At 41.9% G+C, this 17,864-nt stretch overlaps 1 protein-coding gene across 1 annotated transcript in view; it reads left to right on the top strand.

The window, feature by feature from the left end:
* LOC110986408 (guanine nucleotide-binding protein G(i) subunit alpha) overlaps positions 1–17,864 on the top strand; it is a 34,100-nt gene that overhangs the window by 11,086 nt on the left and 5,150 nt on the right. Inside the window, exons 3-8 of the mRNA XM_022248255.2 lie at positions 11,968–12,109; positions 14,115–14,272; positions 15,256–15,384; positions 16,143–16,272; positions 16,850–17,003; positions 17,639–17,840. Of these exons, the coding sequence (XP_022103947.1) occupies positions 11,968–12,109; positions 14,115–14,272; positions 15,256–15,384; positions 16,143–16,272; positions 16,850–17,003; positions 17,639–17,829 (904 nt within the window). The 3' untranslated portion in view covers positions 17,830–17,840. The remainder of the gene's footprint in view (positions 1–11,967; positions 12,110–14,114; positions 14,273–15,255; positions 15,385–16,142; positions 16,273–16,849; positions 17,004–17,638; positions 17,841–17,864) is intronic.

Genomic DNA, 17,864 nt, shown 5'->3' with positions numbered 1-17,864 from the left:
TAAAAATTTCTTCCTTCAGTGTTTTCAACATTGACAAAATTAAATAAAGCAGAAAAGACTGGAAGCAAATCTATGATGGGCACGTATCCTGCGACACGTGACTGGGTATTTAATCTTGTGCGTAGTCGTCAGTAGATTGCTCACGTCAGTCATTCTGTGGTGCGAAATACGAAGGACAGTTTTGAGTGGTGTTGTCAGTGACTGGAAGTACGTTTAAATGTTGACCTTTGATGCATGTAAATCGCTTGTTATGGACAGCTCGATGCATGCACATGGGACATGCACGATGCATGAATGTACACAACGAACGTACATTGTACGTTGGATGATCAACACGTGGATCAACGTTATATGTTCGAGGGCCAACAAAATGCAGCATCTAATTGTCAACAGAAATGAGGATCTTCATGATATTGAAAGAGATGTCAAGGACAAATTTCAGTGGAGATGGCTCGAAGAAAAGGGTAGCAATGATGATTTCTTTTCTGTGAGAAAAGCTGTTAGAAAGCTTCGTTTGCCAGGTAGACCTAAGCCTACCGACTACCGTCATGACCGTAACGCTGCATACATGTGTACTTCCGATCGGGCGGAAAGCTTTTGTCATGTTTGTATCTTTTTGAGTAAAAAACAGCAGGCTGGCTTACATGTTGCCTGCAACTCATGACTGTGATCGACCAGCGATGATCAAGAAAGATCTTTTTTGTTTTTATAGCCGACTACACGATGAAGATGCACGTTGTGTACATGCACGCAGACCCCATGCATAAATACGTATGAAGCCGACACCGTGCGACATCCTGATTTTTTTGGCGTAGGCTAGTGGCATCTCTGACATGCATGACACATGAACTGCACATGCATACACATTGGACATGTACATGTACATAACGGTACATGTGTGCAGTGCATGTTGTCACCTGCAGCTGTGCGTTCTCTAAATATAGACGGGCATTGCCACAGTGACATGGGAAATTAATGGATGCAATATATCGGTTGCCATGCCAGTAAGTTTTGAGCAAATTCAGCATTGTACGCCAGCATTGTGCGGTTTTGCACTCATGCATTATTCGGCAAATTAAGGTGTGGACTGCTTTCGATGCTCTTTGTACTGGTGCAGTTTCAGTTGACGTCAACGGAGAAGATCTGGTGCTCAATTATTTCCATTTCTACTTGAAATTTTTCCGACAGTGCTCAAATTCAATAACCTTTACTGAATTGAAAACTCAATTGAACCAAGCCTTTCAGTTTTAATGTGAAGCTTTTTCCACAGGAGAGACTTTTGAGCAAGAATTAAGATTTTTTTTGGGTATTATTTTGTTGCAAATGCACATCTGAACATGTGCATGGAGCGTGTCAGGAAAGATCACTTTCAATGTTTTGTTTGCAGTGTACAGTACATGTACGTCTACATGTTCATGTACAACAGTTCCATTGTCTTCTCCTGTGTCCAAAAATACTTGTTACATGTACATGTACGGTTACATGCTAGGGGCAGAATGTGTCTACTCTCCAGTGTTGCATACATGTACACAGATACAGGTAGGTGGGGAACAAATTGAGCATGAAGGCTGTAGCCTGCTGTCTGTCTTGTTGTCTGGGCTGTGTCCCCCTCCCCCCAGCGATGGCTGTACATGTACATGTGGACACTCTGTGTTTGTCTGGTAATGTAGGGGAGATGTGAAGAGGAATGGCTCCTTGGGTGTACTGTATCTTCAGTGAGTGTTGAGACTACAGCCAGTCAAATGTGAAACTCCCCGTAGGCTGGATGCTGCGGAAGGACATGGGGATGATCTTGCTAATTTGCCTGACTCTGGAGTCAGGAGATTTGGAAGCCGTAACACCTCGGATACCGAATATGGCAGGTTCCACGAAATATGGACCATTCAGTAATGTTAACTTTAGGGGTTCATTTTTCATGAAGTTAACAGCAGTGAATTAATACCCTATGCCTGATGAAAAGAGGGGAGTCATGGCTGGCATCTGGACACTGATGACTGTCTTTCCAAAAAATCACAGATGATTAAAGTCTTGAACGTCAGCATTTTTGACGGATGTGAACAACCTGTTTAAATCCTAGCCAAGTAAAACTTGCTGGGAAGTCCGGCGGTTATTTTGCATAGATTTCTATGTGGTGGAAGGTGATAATATTTGGATGTATGTACATGTACACGTATTAAAACCATAATCACAAAACCAAGAAAAAGTCTCACAAATAATGGGATCCTGAAGTTGTGTAAAAAAAAAAACTGCAAAAAAGCAGCGAGGAAAATAAAAAATGATATCCATGTTCAGCGCAAGCTCAAGAAAAGAGTGCAAAAAACACCTCAAACTATCATCCTTTTACGACTGGACCGATCACATTTTTTTCAAGTACGTGTCCGTAAACCGCAGTCCAAAATACCGATCATGGCAATTTTGCGGCATCCAGTAATATCTCAAGGTGGCATTGCAGAAACGTTTTGCTGCATTTTGGGCTGTTTGACCTTTGACATTAGCCTGTATAGTGTGCCCTCTTTTTCATTCGATAGTCATGAGCCCCTCCATGGAATGGCGACGCTCTGGGATTTTTCTCTTCGTACCAAGGTTTCTCAAAAGAAATTCTGTCATTACAGACTGAGTGACGTTTGCAAGAAAATGACGTATGAGACATAAAATACTATTCGTGATGAGAATTAAATGACCTTAGTTTATAATTTTGATTTTCTTTGAGCAGGGATATTGCCAAAATTAGTGGCAAAATGAACATTACGCACGAGGTGACAGAGTTTTCCTTATTGTAGAACGTTATGCTCTTTTCGTCCAAATTCTGAAATGTCATCAAAATTCCATCCACAATGAACATGTTGTACTCACATACATGTATATTTAATGCAACCAAACTTAAAAGATTATTTTTGGTGGTTGGAAGGTATTATACCTGGTAGATATGCTAATATAGTGGGAGTGATTATAATCGGTAAGAGGATGATGAGAGCTGAATCTTTCTCAAGTGGCCATCAATTTTGTGCTTTTTTTTCATGGCTCAATTCCCTTTATAGTTCTTTCTGAGGGGCTTTAAAATACATCAGCTAAAAATACACTGAATTTTCTTTCTTGTTGAGAGAAGTTTTGAAATAAAGTCATCTGGGGCAAACACTTTGACATGAACTTTAAGTGAGTTCAACCCCTTTATGTATTTGCACCATAGTCAACCAAATGTCCACCAAGTGGACCGGTACATGTACACGGTATGCCTCATCCCAAATAATCATTGGTATAAATCTGAAGGTGCTAATTTGTGTTTAAAATGACCCAAGTCACTCGTTTTAGAAGTTTTGAAAAATGACATGCGGGGATTGCATTTTGGTCCATTTTATGAAGAACATGCCTGTAGATGTACATGTACATGTATACGGTAATGGCTGTGCAGCTTGGTGTTCAACTGCATAAAGTCTCCCATGATATGCACAGCATTTCAGATGCAACTGGATACACAAAACATGTGGTGCAATGCATTCCAGTACACGATACCTTCTTATTAGTGCTGGCAGTGCTGATTCGTTTGTCATTGATTATCGCTTATGCGACGATAAAATTGTCCAGAAATTGTGCGTTATTAAAAAGTTACCCCCGATACTGTAAATCTCAAGGCATGAACAATATCATACCATGGCTTAGAAAAAACATGGATTTTTACAAACTACGTGTATGTGTACATGTATGCAGATGAAGTGTTCGTCTTGTTTCTTGCATGACCTGGTGAAAACTATGCAAATAATTCAGGCTCCCGTGTAAGTAGTTTTTTGTGAATTGTCCTTTCTACAAAACTTGAGACTATGAAGTCTGTCATTGCTATGCTGTTATAGACAAATGAGCACCACCTGCTGCTGTGAAATGCCTACATGTACAGGTGCATTTGTACTGTACATACAATGTACATGTATGTAAAACACGGTTATTCCAAGCTCCGAATCAAAATACAAAAAAGAGAATTATCATGCATTTACTTGTAAATTGAACGCATTACATGCACTTGTCTTTCTTGTTTGTACATGTATGTACATGTACACCTGTACACCTCTGCATGCACAGTGTAGGGAGCATCAACTTTGATTTCCTGTTTGTAGGGCTGTTGAGAGAAATGTAACAGAAATGTACAAAGCTGCTGATTGGCGCCTGTGTATGTGTCACATGTACATGTACATTTACATGTGCAATGCACATGTCTGTGCACTGTACCTTCAGACCTTACTCGTGGGAAGTGGCCTGCATCTTGAAAGGCAAATGGCAGTGGCTCTCTCTTACCGTATCCATCTTTTCAAACACTTTTCAACTCCAGTGCATATCTCTCTTCCTATTGAATGCAATGTTCTGGGTTCATTCACTAATGTTTTTCGGTAAACACAAGTTGCAGTGCTTTGCTGTTCAGGAAGTATTTGTGTATTTCCATGTGTAATCCTGAAAAGTCACTTGGATGCTTGCATGCCAGCTATAGAATGTCATGGCATTACAGTACATGTCCTGCTGACCTGTTTGTTATCAGTCCTTGGATAATTTGTACTGTCCTTGAAAGTGCCCTTCGTGAGGGGTGCAGCAACCATCTTGTTCGGTTGTCATGGACTTGGGAATGGAATGCATTTTACTGACTAGTTGGTTTAATTGAGAAAACTGTTTCCTTGTAAACATTGCAGTTGACTGATTTTCTTCCAACTGCATTTTTTAGCTATGCAAGTCATGCACACAGTATGTATGGTACATACATGTAATGTGTGTACACACACATGTACATACATTTACATGTACAAGACAGGTACTGCAGTTTTTCATCGATCTGCCAATACCAGTAAGTATGCAGTCAATGGCATTGAAAATAAACAAACAAACAAACATCCCCCTCCTCCATAAAAAGAAAGCCCATTACTTCAGATTACGTACCAGTAAATTAAAGTATCTCAGCTCTACCACCTTGCCTGAAATTGCCCGGTACATGTACATGTATCAGTTTGCATTTAGCAGCGTCCTCAGTTCAAATTCAAATCGTGCATGAAAGGCCATGTGCAGTATTCAGGGGTTTAATTGATCAATGCTTATTCTCATTCAGTGATACACATGAACATGTGCATGTCTTAAGCATTTTAATACACACATGGAAATGATGGAAACCGCAAAACCCTGTCAAGTAATACCGGTAAATGCCAGCATATAAATCTGCAGTTTGTGCGCATCCCGGATTGATATGCATGACAGTGGAGGCCTTGCGCATGTCATTAATTACACATAAAATACCAGCACTGTCAATTATTGGCTTAGAAGATGGGCATCGGCACATCCTTGCGTGCATACCATATGGCCTGCGTAACCCGTAAGCCTGCCAGCAGGTTTGAATGTACACAGTACAACTTGCACAGTATACCTGTACATTGTGTACATAATATACGTACACAGCCACTCAATTTGTCACCTGCACATATCGGGAGGACTCAGGCAGAATATTAAATGTCCCTTTTCTTCCCCCCCCTTTGGCTGTGCGTAATAATCTGCTTGTTTGTGCGTCAGCTTTGCTAGCAATCAGGCAGGACCTGCTGGCCTGGGCCTGTCTGGTCACGAGACCGGCTTGTTTGTTTCCCTGGGTAGATATTAATGGTACTAGGCTACACTTGGGGTGGCTAGGCTCTAGAAGGAGATACCAAAGAACGGTGTGCATTACTCTATTTGTCCAATATCAGTATTCAGTCATTGGGATCTCTAATGGGAAAGGGTACATGTACATATAAGTGGACGAACGAGTATGTCAGGCACCAATTTCCAAGTTTTCTAGAGTCATTTTAAGTCCTTTGAATAGTGGAACCCATTTTCTTACAGGTCTCTGGGTTTTGTCACCAAACTGGATCAATTGCTGGGTTGTTTTTGTTTCTCAGGGCTAACCTGTCCTTAATTGGCAGAAAGGTTAGAATGTCTACACCCTGTAAGGGTAAAGACTGCTGTAAGACTAATCTCAGCGGTGCAAAGGGATGTAAAACCTGCAGAAGCTTGCGAGATGTCAAGTAGTTTGTTTGGAGAATAGCAATAATAACATATCTGCCCTATTGGGTGTTCAAGGCACAGCAAACTTTAAGACCAACAAATCATGGCAAGTAATACAGACAATCAAATTACATGTAGTCCTTGAAAACTCAAGTCATTAGATTGGTTTTGAGAAGTAGAGTAGACCATAGATTTCTTTACAGGAGTGTAAACTTAAAGTAGATCGGAAAATATACATAGGTTGGAGTTCTGCTTTTAAAGAAGGTGTCTCTTTAGCAAAAAATTCAAGTGGCGGGCCTTTAACATGCCTGTGTATGCATGTACATATGGAAATGAGTTCAGGAACATGTACAGTGTATACATGTACATGTACACTTCAGTTATGTAATGCACAGAATGTGCTGTACATGTACACGGCAGACTGCACATGTACATGTAAATGTACTCACGTGTACACCTGTACAATGGAAAATTTACGCTGCATCCGTAAGATCCGTGACATTGGGACTACCCCCTTTCATTCCCCTTTTCTGACAATACAGTTTACCCATGTAATCAAGCCTTACAAGGATGCAGATGTGCTTGAAAACAGTTTCTCCGATTTACAGGTGTTGGAATATTTTTTATTCCTGGTTGTTTGCACAAGGGCAGCCCATGTTATCCTCGATTTTGCAGTGTGCAGCCAACTGCGCACACATGTACATGTATTGTGCACTGCTGGGTAGATTTGCAGGCTTTTCTAACATGATTCATGCCTGACTGCAGGACCTGTGAACAGGTTGATCGGGAGGCATTTTTTTTTTCCTGTGCACGTGTAAATGTGCACAATGTATGCCTGTCATCTTGTCACAAACAGTCAGAGCACTTTAACATGTACATGTACATGGTAAGAGTTGCTCGAAAACTGCAATCAGGCTGAATCAACTCCCATACCTCAGAGTAAACACAACATTGTACGTTGTACAATGTACATGTATCGTTGTACAATGTCCATGTATCGGTACATCGTCATATACGGAAGTGTACAGGCTCACTGTGTGTTCCCCACTCTTCATTGTTCATCGAAATCTACATGTAGGTGTACAGTGTACTCGGTTTGGTACATGTATGTACAGTAATCTGACATTCCCTCTTGTACAAGTACCGTACACGTATAAACTATACTGTCAGAACAACCCACGATGGGCAGGCAATCAACCCGTACGGTACCAGTGCTTCTCACATTGTCCTTGCTGTGGAGTGGTTCACAAATCTCCAGATTTGTGCATGCATTATGTGAATTGGCCATGCCTTTATCCATCCATATTCTTTTCTCCATCACCCCATACATACATGTACATTGCAATGCAGTAAAAATGTAAATTGTATGTTAATTTCCATATGCACGCACAGTGTTACCCTTCCATTGCATCCAATTAGTATTAGGGAATAGAAAACATGGCTCTTTGAATCACTAGTAATGAGATGCATGTGTGCAACGCCTACATACAGTAAATGTACATGTATATGTAGGTTCATGTACGCATATGCTTCTGCTAAAATACCGGTGGCACAGCAGCACAAGTCTAATTAGCTATGTACAGGGTGCCTTCACAATGGAGGCTCACACACGAACATACATGCATGGAGGGAATGTTTGTGTACCCTCATAAACATGTAGTGGAGTCCCCGAACATGGCACACTTCCCACAACTTCCTTTGTGCAATGTTGCCTAACCAACCCCCTTGTTGAAATATTCCAAATTCAGTCTTTAAAATACATGTAACGGTACATGAACTGTGGTCACGAACGTTTCTTGACAATTCTGTGTCCTGATATTTTATTCCACCATCCATTAAACGGCGGCGTCTGGAAATTGGGAACATATTCAACTGAGTGTGACCTTAACTAAAGTGGCGCACTTGAAAAAAATCTCAGAATATCCCACATTTCACATTGAAGAATTTTTGATAAATTGATTGAGAAAAATTTTGATAACAATTTGATCAATAAATTCTGATAAATCATCATTACTTCCCACACACACTTAGCCAACTACAGAATTTTAAGAAAAACCTTTGTCTTTTAGGGCTTACCAATATTTTGAAAACAGTTCTTTATGCCCATTGCAAAAAATCCAAATATCAGGCAAAACCAAAATTTCATTGAAACTTTGCAACTTGTAACTGGTGTGTAAACTCAGGATTTATTGAGAGGAAAGTTGAAAGCTTGATGAAATTTCACTCACAGTGAAATTTGAAGTAAAAAAAAACTTGGCTGTAGCAAGACCCAAGTGTCGAAAAATCCAAGTGCACCATGATGTTAGAGGCTGCACCACATTAGGGTACTGTACATCAACAAAAGATTTATGTATTGTGCCTTGTATTATGAAAATGTTGGATTTAGATAACTTTTACCAAATGCAATGGAACTGTTCATGTGCCTGATTTTTCTTCAGGTTCAGTACTTACATGTACAGTACATGTACATGGTAATGGTACATTATACCATTTGTACAGATGTACGTGTGTGTGCACTAAACAAATGCTGTACATTTACAGTGTACATGTACATGTATGTTCACAGTAAACAGTCTGCATGTAATACACGCTTGATCGCTGCGTGAGAGTTTGCCTTTAGCAGAGTTTAATATCAGTATCCTTCAGACTGGACAGTACCTTGATGGTGACCTTGTGTGATGCTGTGAAAACAACAGTTCATACTCGGCGGGTTAATTACGAGGCAGAGCCTACATGTATGCCTGCATTTGCGGTCAGTCGGACGTTCCTGGCATATTGCTCAGATCAGTTCTCAGAAACTGTAACGTAAAGAACATGCTACATATAACTCTGTGCGAGTTTCTGAGGGTGTTGCAGTTGTGTACAAATTTTTTTACGTAGTGCCAGAACCATATAAGAAATATTCAATATTTTTGTGTCATTTCATGCGTTTCATGCAAGAGGATATCTATCATTTCTGCCAGAACATTTGTGTGTGCACGCACATGAACACTGCACATGTAATGATCCAAGTAACGGTGCATCATGCGCACTGAGATACAAGTGACATCAAAAGAGGGAAAAGGAAGGTACATTGTACGGCATTTCTTTGCCGAGTTGGTACATGAATCGGTGTTTGCTGGGCACCACGGCGCTATCACACATATACATGTAGGCCTACGTGCACATTTACATGTATGTAAATGTACAAGGCGTTGGCAGTGGTGGCAGTTTTTTATCTGGAATTCAGGTTCATACAGGATGTCATACGGATGATGTATTGGGTACATGTACATGATTTTACTCCCGGAATTGGTTGGCTGAGTGGTTAATTGATGATGGTCATTGCTTGGGATGGCTGCAGAGAGCAGTTGTGCAGGTGTTTTTGGCAAGAGCGATGAGGCATGGAAAATGGCAAGGAGGAAATACATATACGTTTGTGGGTTGTTGGGTATCTGCACTTACATACATGTAAACCAGGCTGCTGCATACATGTTCCTAATAGGGTACATTTACCGTGTATCTGTCAGCTTCTGCATGTCAAAGTGTTCCAAATCCAAACAGTTCTTCCTTCCTTATTTAATCTGAACCATCCCCGTCTCCTCCAATTTCAATACAGTCTTACAGCCTAGAGGATCAGTACGCCAGAAAAAAAAGAAATAGAAAAGCAAAAGATAAAACAAGTGCGAGTTCCTGCGGTGTGCCATCTTTTTTTAACATGTAAAACCATTGTAAATGTATTTTTTAGCAGTAGAATATTGTGTTGACAGTTTTTCCATTTTTTAATTTTTTAAAAAATTTACCTCACGTGAACAAGGAAATGTGAGTATTATTAAGCCCATTATTGCATATCTCCAGTCAAGAGTTGACTGACGAGCAAATCCCCATTGGAATTCATACTGCAAGTGCATGTACATTTTCACGTACGTGTTCATGAGTATATAATATACATGCACATGCAGCTTTGGTGATCAGAGAGTTTCATAGCCAAGCATATTTAGGTTTAGGTCAGGATGCTGGCACTCTCAGTGAGCAGCTCAGTGTGTAAACCCCACGGTGTACGACAAGGAAAAGTGGTCTCTCAGTGGTCAAACAGCTATAGAGAAAAGTACTCTTAGCCACTGGCGTACATGGACTGGTACGTGACTTCATGTAATCACGGTGGAACTGCGATATCAGTAGCTTAGCCCTTTTTTTAGTTGGAATATGAACCTGTCAACTCTGAATACATTTCTAGAAAAAAAAAATTGCCATTATTTTACTCCTGATGGTGTAGTCATTAAAATTGATGCCTGTCAGTGTACATGTAGATCGGTCATGAGCGAAGTGTTGTTTCATTTGAAACAAATGTCATCTAACATCTCTTGCTGGTGTTGTTTTTTTACCAGTAAATGCTCAGTTGCACACTTGATAAGTATTAAATGAACCTGCCCTGTTTGCAGATGCCATGTAGAAGGAAGTACATGTAGAATTATTATTTTTTTTGTGGCGGCCTTACCATGGTCGTCGTATTTCCTGCGTGAAACAAGTTCATGTCTGATCCAATTTCATTTTTGCTGCTCACCTCACAAAAAGTGCGTAATAGTAGTTTCCTTGAGCCCAGACCTTTTCAAAATACGGTAAGAAATCTTAACCTCCTTTTTTTTTCTCCGGGGGAGGGGGAGGGGGGAGAAGGGATGCTTTTGACACGTTCTTAAGATGGAGTGGACTTTTCCCGGTGATCAATTCTGAGTTGATTTTCCCTTCCCTTTCCCAACTCCCGTTGACATTTGGTTGCATGTTTTGAGTGTAAATAATTGCGCAAGGCTGCCGTTGCCCAAGTATTTTTTGGGGCGATGGGGAGAATGCGTTCCTGATTGTGATTGATGAAATACATTTTTTTCGACCGGTCTCTGGGACACTAACGTAAGATGGAACAATGTGCAGAGGGAACAGTCCATAGAAGTACATACATGTATGTTAAGAGCCTTTTAGGTGTGGGTGTACGGTACGTGTACATGTACAACCTTAACCTGGACTCTGAAGTACAGTACATGTTCCTGGCTCAGAGATTAAGTTGATGAAATGATTGAATGTTGCATGTGTTTGTACGTCCTGTACCTGTACGGTGCACAAGTGTTCATGCACAATCATGAGCCCATAGGACATGGAAGAGATAGCAATATGTACGCATGTATGTGTTCCCTTGACATTTATGTACACGTACACGAGGGCACATTCATGAGTACGTGTACCTCAGTGGCAGGGATGTTCATGTTTGTTGGATTATGACCATGTACATGTACATAAACCACAGTGTGAACATGCAGCCTGCTCATGTTGTGCTCGGTGAGTGTACCGGGCACAGTAATTATCATCGGTGGGTTTTCTGGTACAAACACATGTTAAAAATGGGCAGACTCAACACACCATTGCAAGGTACATGATGTCCGTGTAGTGCAGGATCAACATGTACAATGTACACTGCCTGTATCACATGTACATGCTCATACATACATGTATACATGTATGCTTTTGATGTGTTCCCATGGGCACATGACTCAGCCAACCCAAGAGACTAATCTTCACGCCGCTGTCTTGGAAGAGCTTATTTTGCAAGCTGATGTTCACTCTTGCATGTATCTTGCTGGCTGCAGCAAGAACTTTCAGGAGCCCAGTCAGTCATTCAAGTGGTACAGACTGTACATGTTCACGCCCAAATAAGAGAGATTCCTAATTTTTCCTTGATGCCTGTAAATTACATGTACATTGTACTCTCTAAACTGAAGATCGGTGAGAAGTGAATTGTGTTTTATGGTTGGAACAGCTCCATTATTCATTGTTTGTTCCCTAATTCAGGTTTCCTGTGATGCATACACTGTACATGTATATGTCTCAAACAAAAAAAAAAGGAAGAAAGAGGACGCCGATATTTTTTATTGTGCCGTCAGAAAGAAAGACCATGGGCTCTTAAACATGGATGTCTTGCTTTTCTTGGCATGATAGGATCATCCATGAAGAAGGCTACTCCGAAGAAGATTGTAAGCAGTATAAGCCGGTAGTATACAGCAACACCATACAGAGCATGATAGCCATCATACGGGCCATGGGATCCCTCAAGGTAGACTTCGGTGATGGCGAGAGAACGGTAGGTGAACATGTATCCAGCTTCTCCCCCCCCTCCCGTGCCGCACCCACACCCATTTTTACAAGTTTTTATGGAGGCCAGCCATGCTTGAAAAAGTACTTAGATTATGTGTATTTCAGCAGACTCGTTCAAATCTCTCAAAGCAGACATTGGCCTAGACAGTGAATGGTACATGAATGTCTCTTTGACCCTTTCAAGTGAGCATTTAAACCATAACCGTCCCATAAAAAAAATAGACCTCATCTCCGACGGGGGGGATGTTGAAGGCCTTTGCTGGAAATGTCACAAAGGAACATGAATACTGCACGTACGTGTACATGGAGTACTTTTCAATTCGAGACTTGCATTTATTAATTAGAACCCCTTTAGAGTAGGCTCTTTTTGAAGCCTTTGGAACGGCATTAGTAATTCTATGTAGAGAACGGCCCCGGGTTGAATGCAGCCTGAATGCTAAATGAATGCTAAAAGCCACACATGGTGCTAAATATCAATTCTGCATGGCTGGCTGGTTGGCTTTGTTGTTTGGCTTGGATGGAGCAGTATTACTTTGCAAGCTCTGCAATTATTATAGAGTGCAGGAACTAAACATCAGACGGGAGAATGAAACAATCAGCTTTCTGTCCGACGAATTGCCTTTTTATCTCTACCACAATGCTTTTATTTGGTCAGCCTAAAAGTCTGGTGTACAGTGTTTTCAGTTTCACTTCGAAATGGAAAAAAAAATGCTTCTCTGGAACAAAGCTGAGTGTGCTTTTGGAACTGAGAATCTAATTTGAGTCTGGCGGCACTTGTGGCAAAACAGAAAATACACAGGCACAATTCCTCTTGGCTTGGCTTGTTTTGCTTGGTAGATGTCGCATGTTGCATGTTGCCCTTAGGTGTACATCATATGCATGTATTATCTAGAAAGATGTACATGTACATGTGTGTGTGGGAGGGGGGTCCTCACTGAAGCGTGGCCAACTCTAAATAGATCAACTATTTCCTGTCATTTCTAGACACTTTCAATGTACATTTACACGTACAGTACAGTATGTACCTATGTATCGTATGTGTTTGAATCTGTCACACTGTGATTGGCCTCAAACACTCTGCAGGCCTCAGACCGGATAACTTTATAATCATTGGCAATGCACAGAGTTAAGCTGCTGTTAGTTGTAAGGGGAAGAAGCCTCTGTTTGTAACTGCATGCACTTGTACACATGCACCTGTACACATGGGTAGGCATTCACCCCGTTAAGGGGACAAGTTCTTTTGTTGGGGAAATTCGAACCGAGTTGCGGGGACATTTCTGAGTCCCCACAACGTTTTCGGTCCCCACAAAATAGGTGTAATGTCGAGTGTATGTCCCCACAACTACGGTGCTGGGGTTTGTGCACCTGTACACATGCACCTGTACTGTATCTACTGTAGCTGAAAAACTTTTAGATAAAATGCTTTTTAACTGGTTTTTAATCTTCCAAAATAGTTTCCCCATAGCTTACGTGTACTTACTACCAATACATGCATCCATGCATAACCGTTTCATTTACAGATTGAATCCTTTTCATTTAGTGTCATTCTGAGGGAGGAATAATGCACTTGTAGCATTTTAAGAAATGCTGTTTTAAACCTTTACTCACAGGTATTTGTGTAAAATAGTATAGGTCTTTCAGTTATTATAGAGACCAAAACACGTGTACACTGATCGCACTCTTGCTAATCTGTCTCGCATGCATAGGCAGTTTGTGCCACTGCTTCAAATGTACATGCAAATGTGCATGTACATGTACGTGTAACATCCACATGCAGGTACCTGTGTACATGTACTGTACATGTACGGAACATCCGGGATACATGTACACGTAGCTCTGATGATGGGACAGCATCAGTCAGACACCAGGGCAAATGTTTCCCCTAGCCTCATTCCAGCTGACATGGCTGACAGCTTATGTCCCCTCCCGTAACTCATCGCTTTTTTGTCTGTGTACTTCCCCCATCCCTTTTCCCCCGTTTCTTCCTCCAGGATGATGCGCGGCAGTTGTTCGCCCTGGCTGGCCAGGCAGAGGAAGGAGAGCTCAGCCCCGAGCTAGCCGCCGTCATGAAGCGGTTATGGGCAGACAACGGGGTCCAGGGCTGCTTCAGTAGATCCAGGGAATATCAGCTCAATGACTCGGCTTCATAGTGAGTGCAGCTTGCAGCTCCTAGGACTCCATTAAAACAAAGAAAAGAACACCAAGAACTAAATCAACTATCCAACAAACAAACAACTGAACAAAGGAAGAAAACAAATACTAAAGAAAAATCATGCAACCCAAAACAAAGGGGGTGAAGAACCATACATGTACATGAAATAGGGTCGTAAGATTTGTGCATTTGACCTCACACTGTGGAAGAAGAGAAAACAGAATACTTTGCCGTGCCTGTTATGAGCACCGGTACTTCCGTTACGTAATGAGTACTGTTTACAGGTGTGGCAATACGTTTGTATTTCTTGTTTAAATATTTACAATTTATGATGCGGCAGTTACTGGGACAGCTTATTGTGCCTTGATCTAAATGTTAGAGTAGTGAATGTAGATTGAACTTTGAAATGGTTATAACAGGATCGGGGGAAAATGTGTTTTGGCTATTTGTGAAAACTGGGTGTTTGAACACTTACAGGCAGAAATGAAACGTAAACTCGTAATTTGAAACTATGCAGTAAAAGTCAACTTGGTGTGGAATGATCAAATCCCAGTGAACGCATGCAGAATGGTTCATGTACCGTGGGGCAAATGGAAGATGGTTCATGTGCCGTGGGGCAAATGGAAGATGGTTCATGTGCCGTGGGGCAAATGGAAGAGGGGCATTAAGAAATATAACCCGATAAAAAAATGAAATGAAAGAAATAGAAGCATCATGGGATAACACTGTATTTATGTCTGTTTGCTTTACATCTTGGTGGATGCACCTGTATTAGATTCCTCAGTGGATGTCTTAAATTGTTGTCTGTGCATTCCAGAAGAAGGTGGTTGAGTGTATGACTGTGGTTCCTGGCTCTGCATCTTTTAAGAATCACTTTGCGAGCCTGGTGAAGAGCCCGGACACCTTGCATCTCACTGCCTTGTCAGTTTTTGAAAAAGTACCTCGTAATCAGTTGGTTTTGATGTGGCCGTTCTCTGCAGTTACCTTAATGCTTTGGACCGACTTGCCGCTCCGGGCTACATCCCCACACAGCAAGATGTGCTCCGGACAAGAGTGAAGACCACCGGTATCGTGGAAACCCACTTCACTTTCAAAGACCTCCACTTCAAGTAAGTTGAACCTGTGGTGTATACGTGTATCTCTCTCTCGTCTCCCCTGTTGCCTTGGAAACACCCAAGTGTTTCTTTTTTGCCAGTGCTGGTTTTGGATTTCTAATGAAAAGGGGAAAAAATGGGCCCTTTATTCGGGATATGAAGCTGCTCTGCCAACCACATGTGGCCCTGTGCCTTTGCTTACTGTTGCTTTTCCACAGTGAGACTTTTTTACTCAGATTGTCTCTAATCTCTTTGTATGTGTCTGAATTGTGCTTGGAAAACATCCTTTGCTAGACATGGCTCAAGTTCTGAATTCAGACCTCTTCATATTTTGAAAAAGGGTCAAGTCGTTCATTTATGAATAATGCTCTGAATTCATGAATTTCACGGTACAAGTCCATGATAGTCTTGTCTCCAGCCATGATATGTAAATTTAAGCAGCCACAAAAACCAGTGTTTGATAGAGAGATGAAATACGAGTCTCCGAAGGACATTTTCAAAAAGTTGTAAATTTTCTCACCCGGGAAAAATGTAAATGTAAAATCATTTGAGAGTATTAATTGAGGTAAGGGGGAAACAAAAATGTTTACAGTTATGTGATTAAGACATCTTTGACATTGAAAAAAACATGGCCATTGCAGATCAAGAGTGAGGGGCCAGTCTGTATTTATCTTTAGACTGGCCTTTCCCCCAAGCCCTTGTCGAATCCCACTTGCTGTATCCCATATGTCCCATATCAGTGCAACAGTAACAACTTCATCACTTTCTCACAGGATGTTTGACGTTGGGGGCCAGCGCTCAGAGAGGAAGAAGTGGATTCACTGCTTTGAAGGGGTGACGGCCATCATCTTCTGCGTGGCTCTGAGTGCCTACGACTTGGTACTAGCCGAGGATGAAGAGATGGTGAGTTCTCGAGCTGGGGCGTAACCGATCTTTTAGCGGGTAATAGCGAGGGGTGCCGTACAGCATCCCTTACCTTCTTACCATTTTGGGAGGGTCTTGGGTCCAATTCAGTAGGAGAGGTTCGTAATTGCTCTCCTCCAGAAAGTCTATGTCTGATATTGGGTGGATGTTGGCATAAACTGTACCATGCTGTTCCAGCTCCATTATTCTGGAGTGTGTCGATATCCAGTAAGTGAGAAAAATGAAGTCGGCAGATTGTGTAAATGTAGGAATGATTGTTGCGTCCAGTGTAGTGCCAAGAACCAGCGGTTGCAGGAAATCAGTTGGGAAAGTGTGGGCAGTTGCCGTAACTTGGAGACAGTCAGGTCATGTCAGGCTTACCAGTGGGTTTTTTTTTTTTTTATCTGAGTTGCATTCCCTTTTGCATTTGCTTTGATTGTGAACAGGCCTTGGGATGTATTAGGGAAACATCGTTGGGAGCCATGATTCCTCAGTTGATTGTTGCAAAACTTCAGCGGGAGTGTTACGGAGATCAGTTTGTTGATAACCAGCAACGGGCTTCCGTGTTCTCTTTCAGAACCGCATGCACGAGTCCATGAAGCTCTTTGATTCCATCTGCAACAACAAGTGGTTCACCGAAACCTCCATCATCCTGTTCCTCAACAAGAAGGATCTGTTTGAGGAGAAGATTACCAAGTCCCCGCTCACCATCTGTTTCCAGGAGTACACTGGTAAGTAGGGGGAAAACCCTTGCTTTCAATTTCAGTATGGCCGGATCGAGACTTCCATTCATTGCTTCTCGTTTGAATTTGGTTCAATGAACCCGGACCTGAAGTTCCCCTCCAGTGGTTAGAGCGGCTCCCTCCATCCCTGGGCAAAGCATTGTCCAGCCAAAGAATGAAATTGTTCTGGTCACGGGCCTGTGCATCCATGGGCATGATTGATTGATGACTATGGTTAACTTATAATTGGACCAGCATCACCGAATGATGGATGGTTCAGACCATCTATTCGACCCTTTGGAACCAGACACTGGGGCAACAAAGGGACCCATTGACATAAACCATATGAGATGTCATTGACCGTGAATTCCACAAAACTTACAGCCAACCGTCAAATGTGAGTGATTACCAGAGTCTTTGAACTGCGATGGCTTGAGTTTGGCTGGATTGCATTCGCGCGTTGTTAATCAGCAGTTGATCAGTGATTGAAGTGAAGTTTGCAACCAAACTCGCCCCGTGCCCAGCATCATCTGCGAGTCATGCCGAGTTTATCAGAGGGTAACATTTTTGTCTTAATCGCGCTTGTTGTCCACTTTTGTTCCCCTCTCCACATCCCACTCCTTTCGCCTTGATATCTCCTTCAGGCTCCAACACCTACGAGGAGGCGGCTGCCTACATCCAGATGCAGTTTGAAGATCTGAACAAGCGCAAGGACCAGAAGGAGATCTACACCCACTTCACCTGTGCCACGGACACCAACAACATCCAGTTTGTGTTTGACGCCGTCACCGACGTCATCATCAAGAACAATCTCAAGGATTGCGGTCTGTTTTAGAAGTCAGTTTGGTAAGTAGCCCTGCCTCTCTCACT

Source organism: Acanthaster planci, linkage group LG04 (genome assembly GCF_054643075.1).
Source record: "Acanthaster planci isolate LZ-2023a linkage group LG04, COTS_SCS, whole genome shotgun sequence".
NCBI classification, from domain to species: Eukaryota; Metazoa; Echinodermata; class Asteroidea; order Valvatida; family Acanthasteridae; genus Acanthaster; species Acanthaster planci.
The sequence above is the reverse complement of the archived record's forward strand: the minus strand, read 5'-3'. Positions and strand labels throughout refer to the sequence as shown.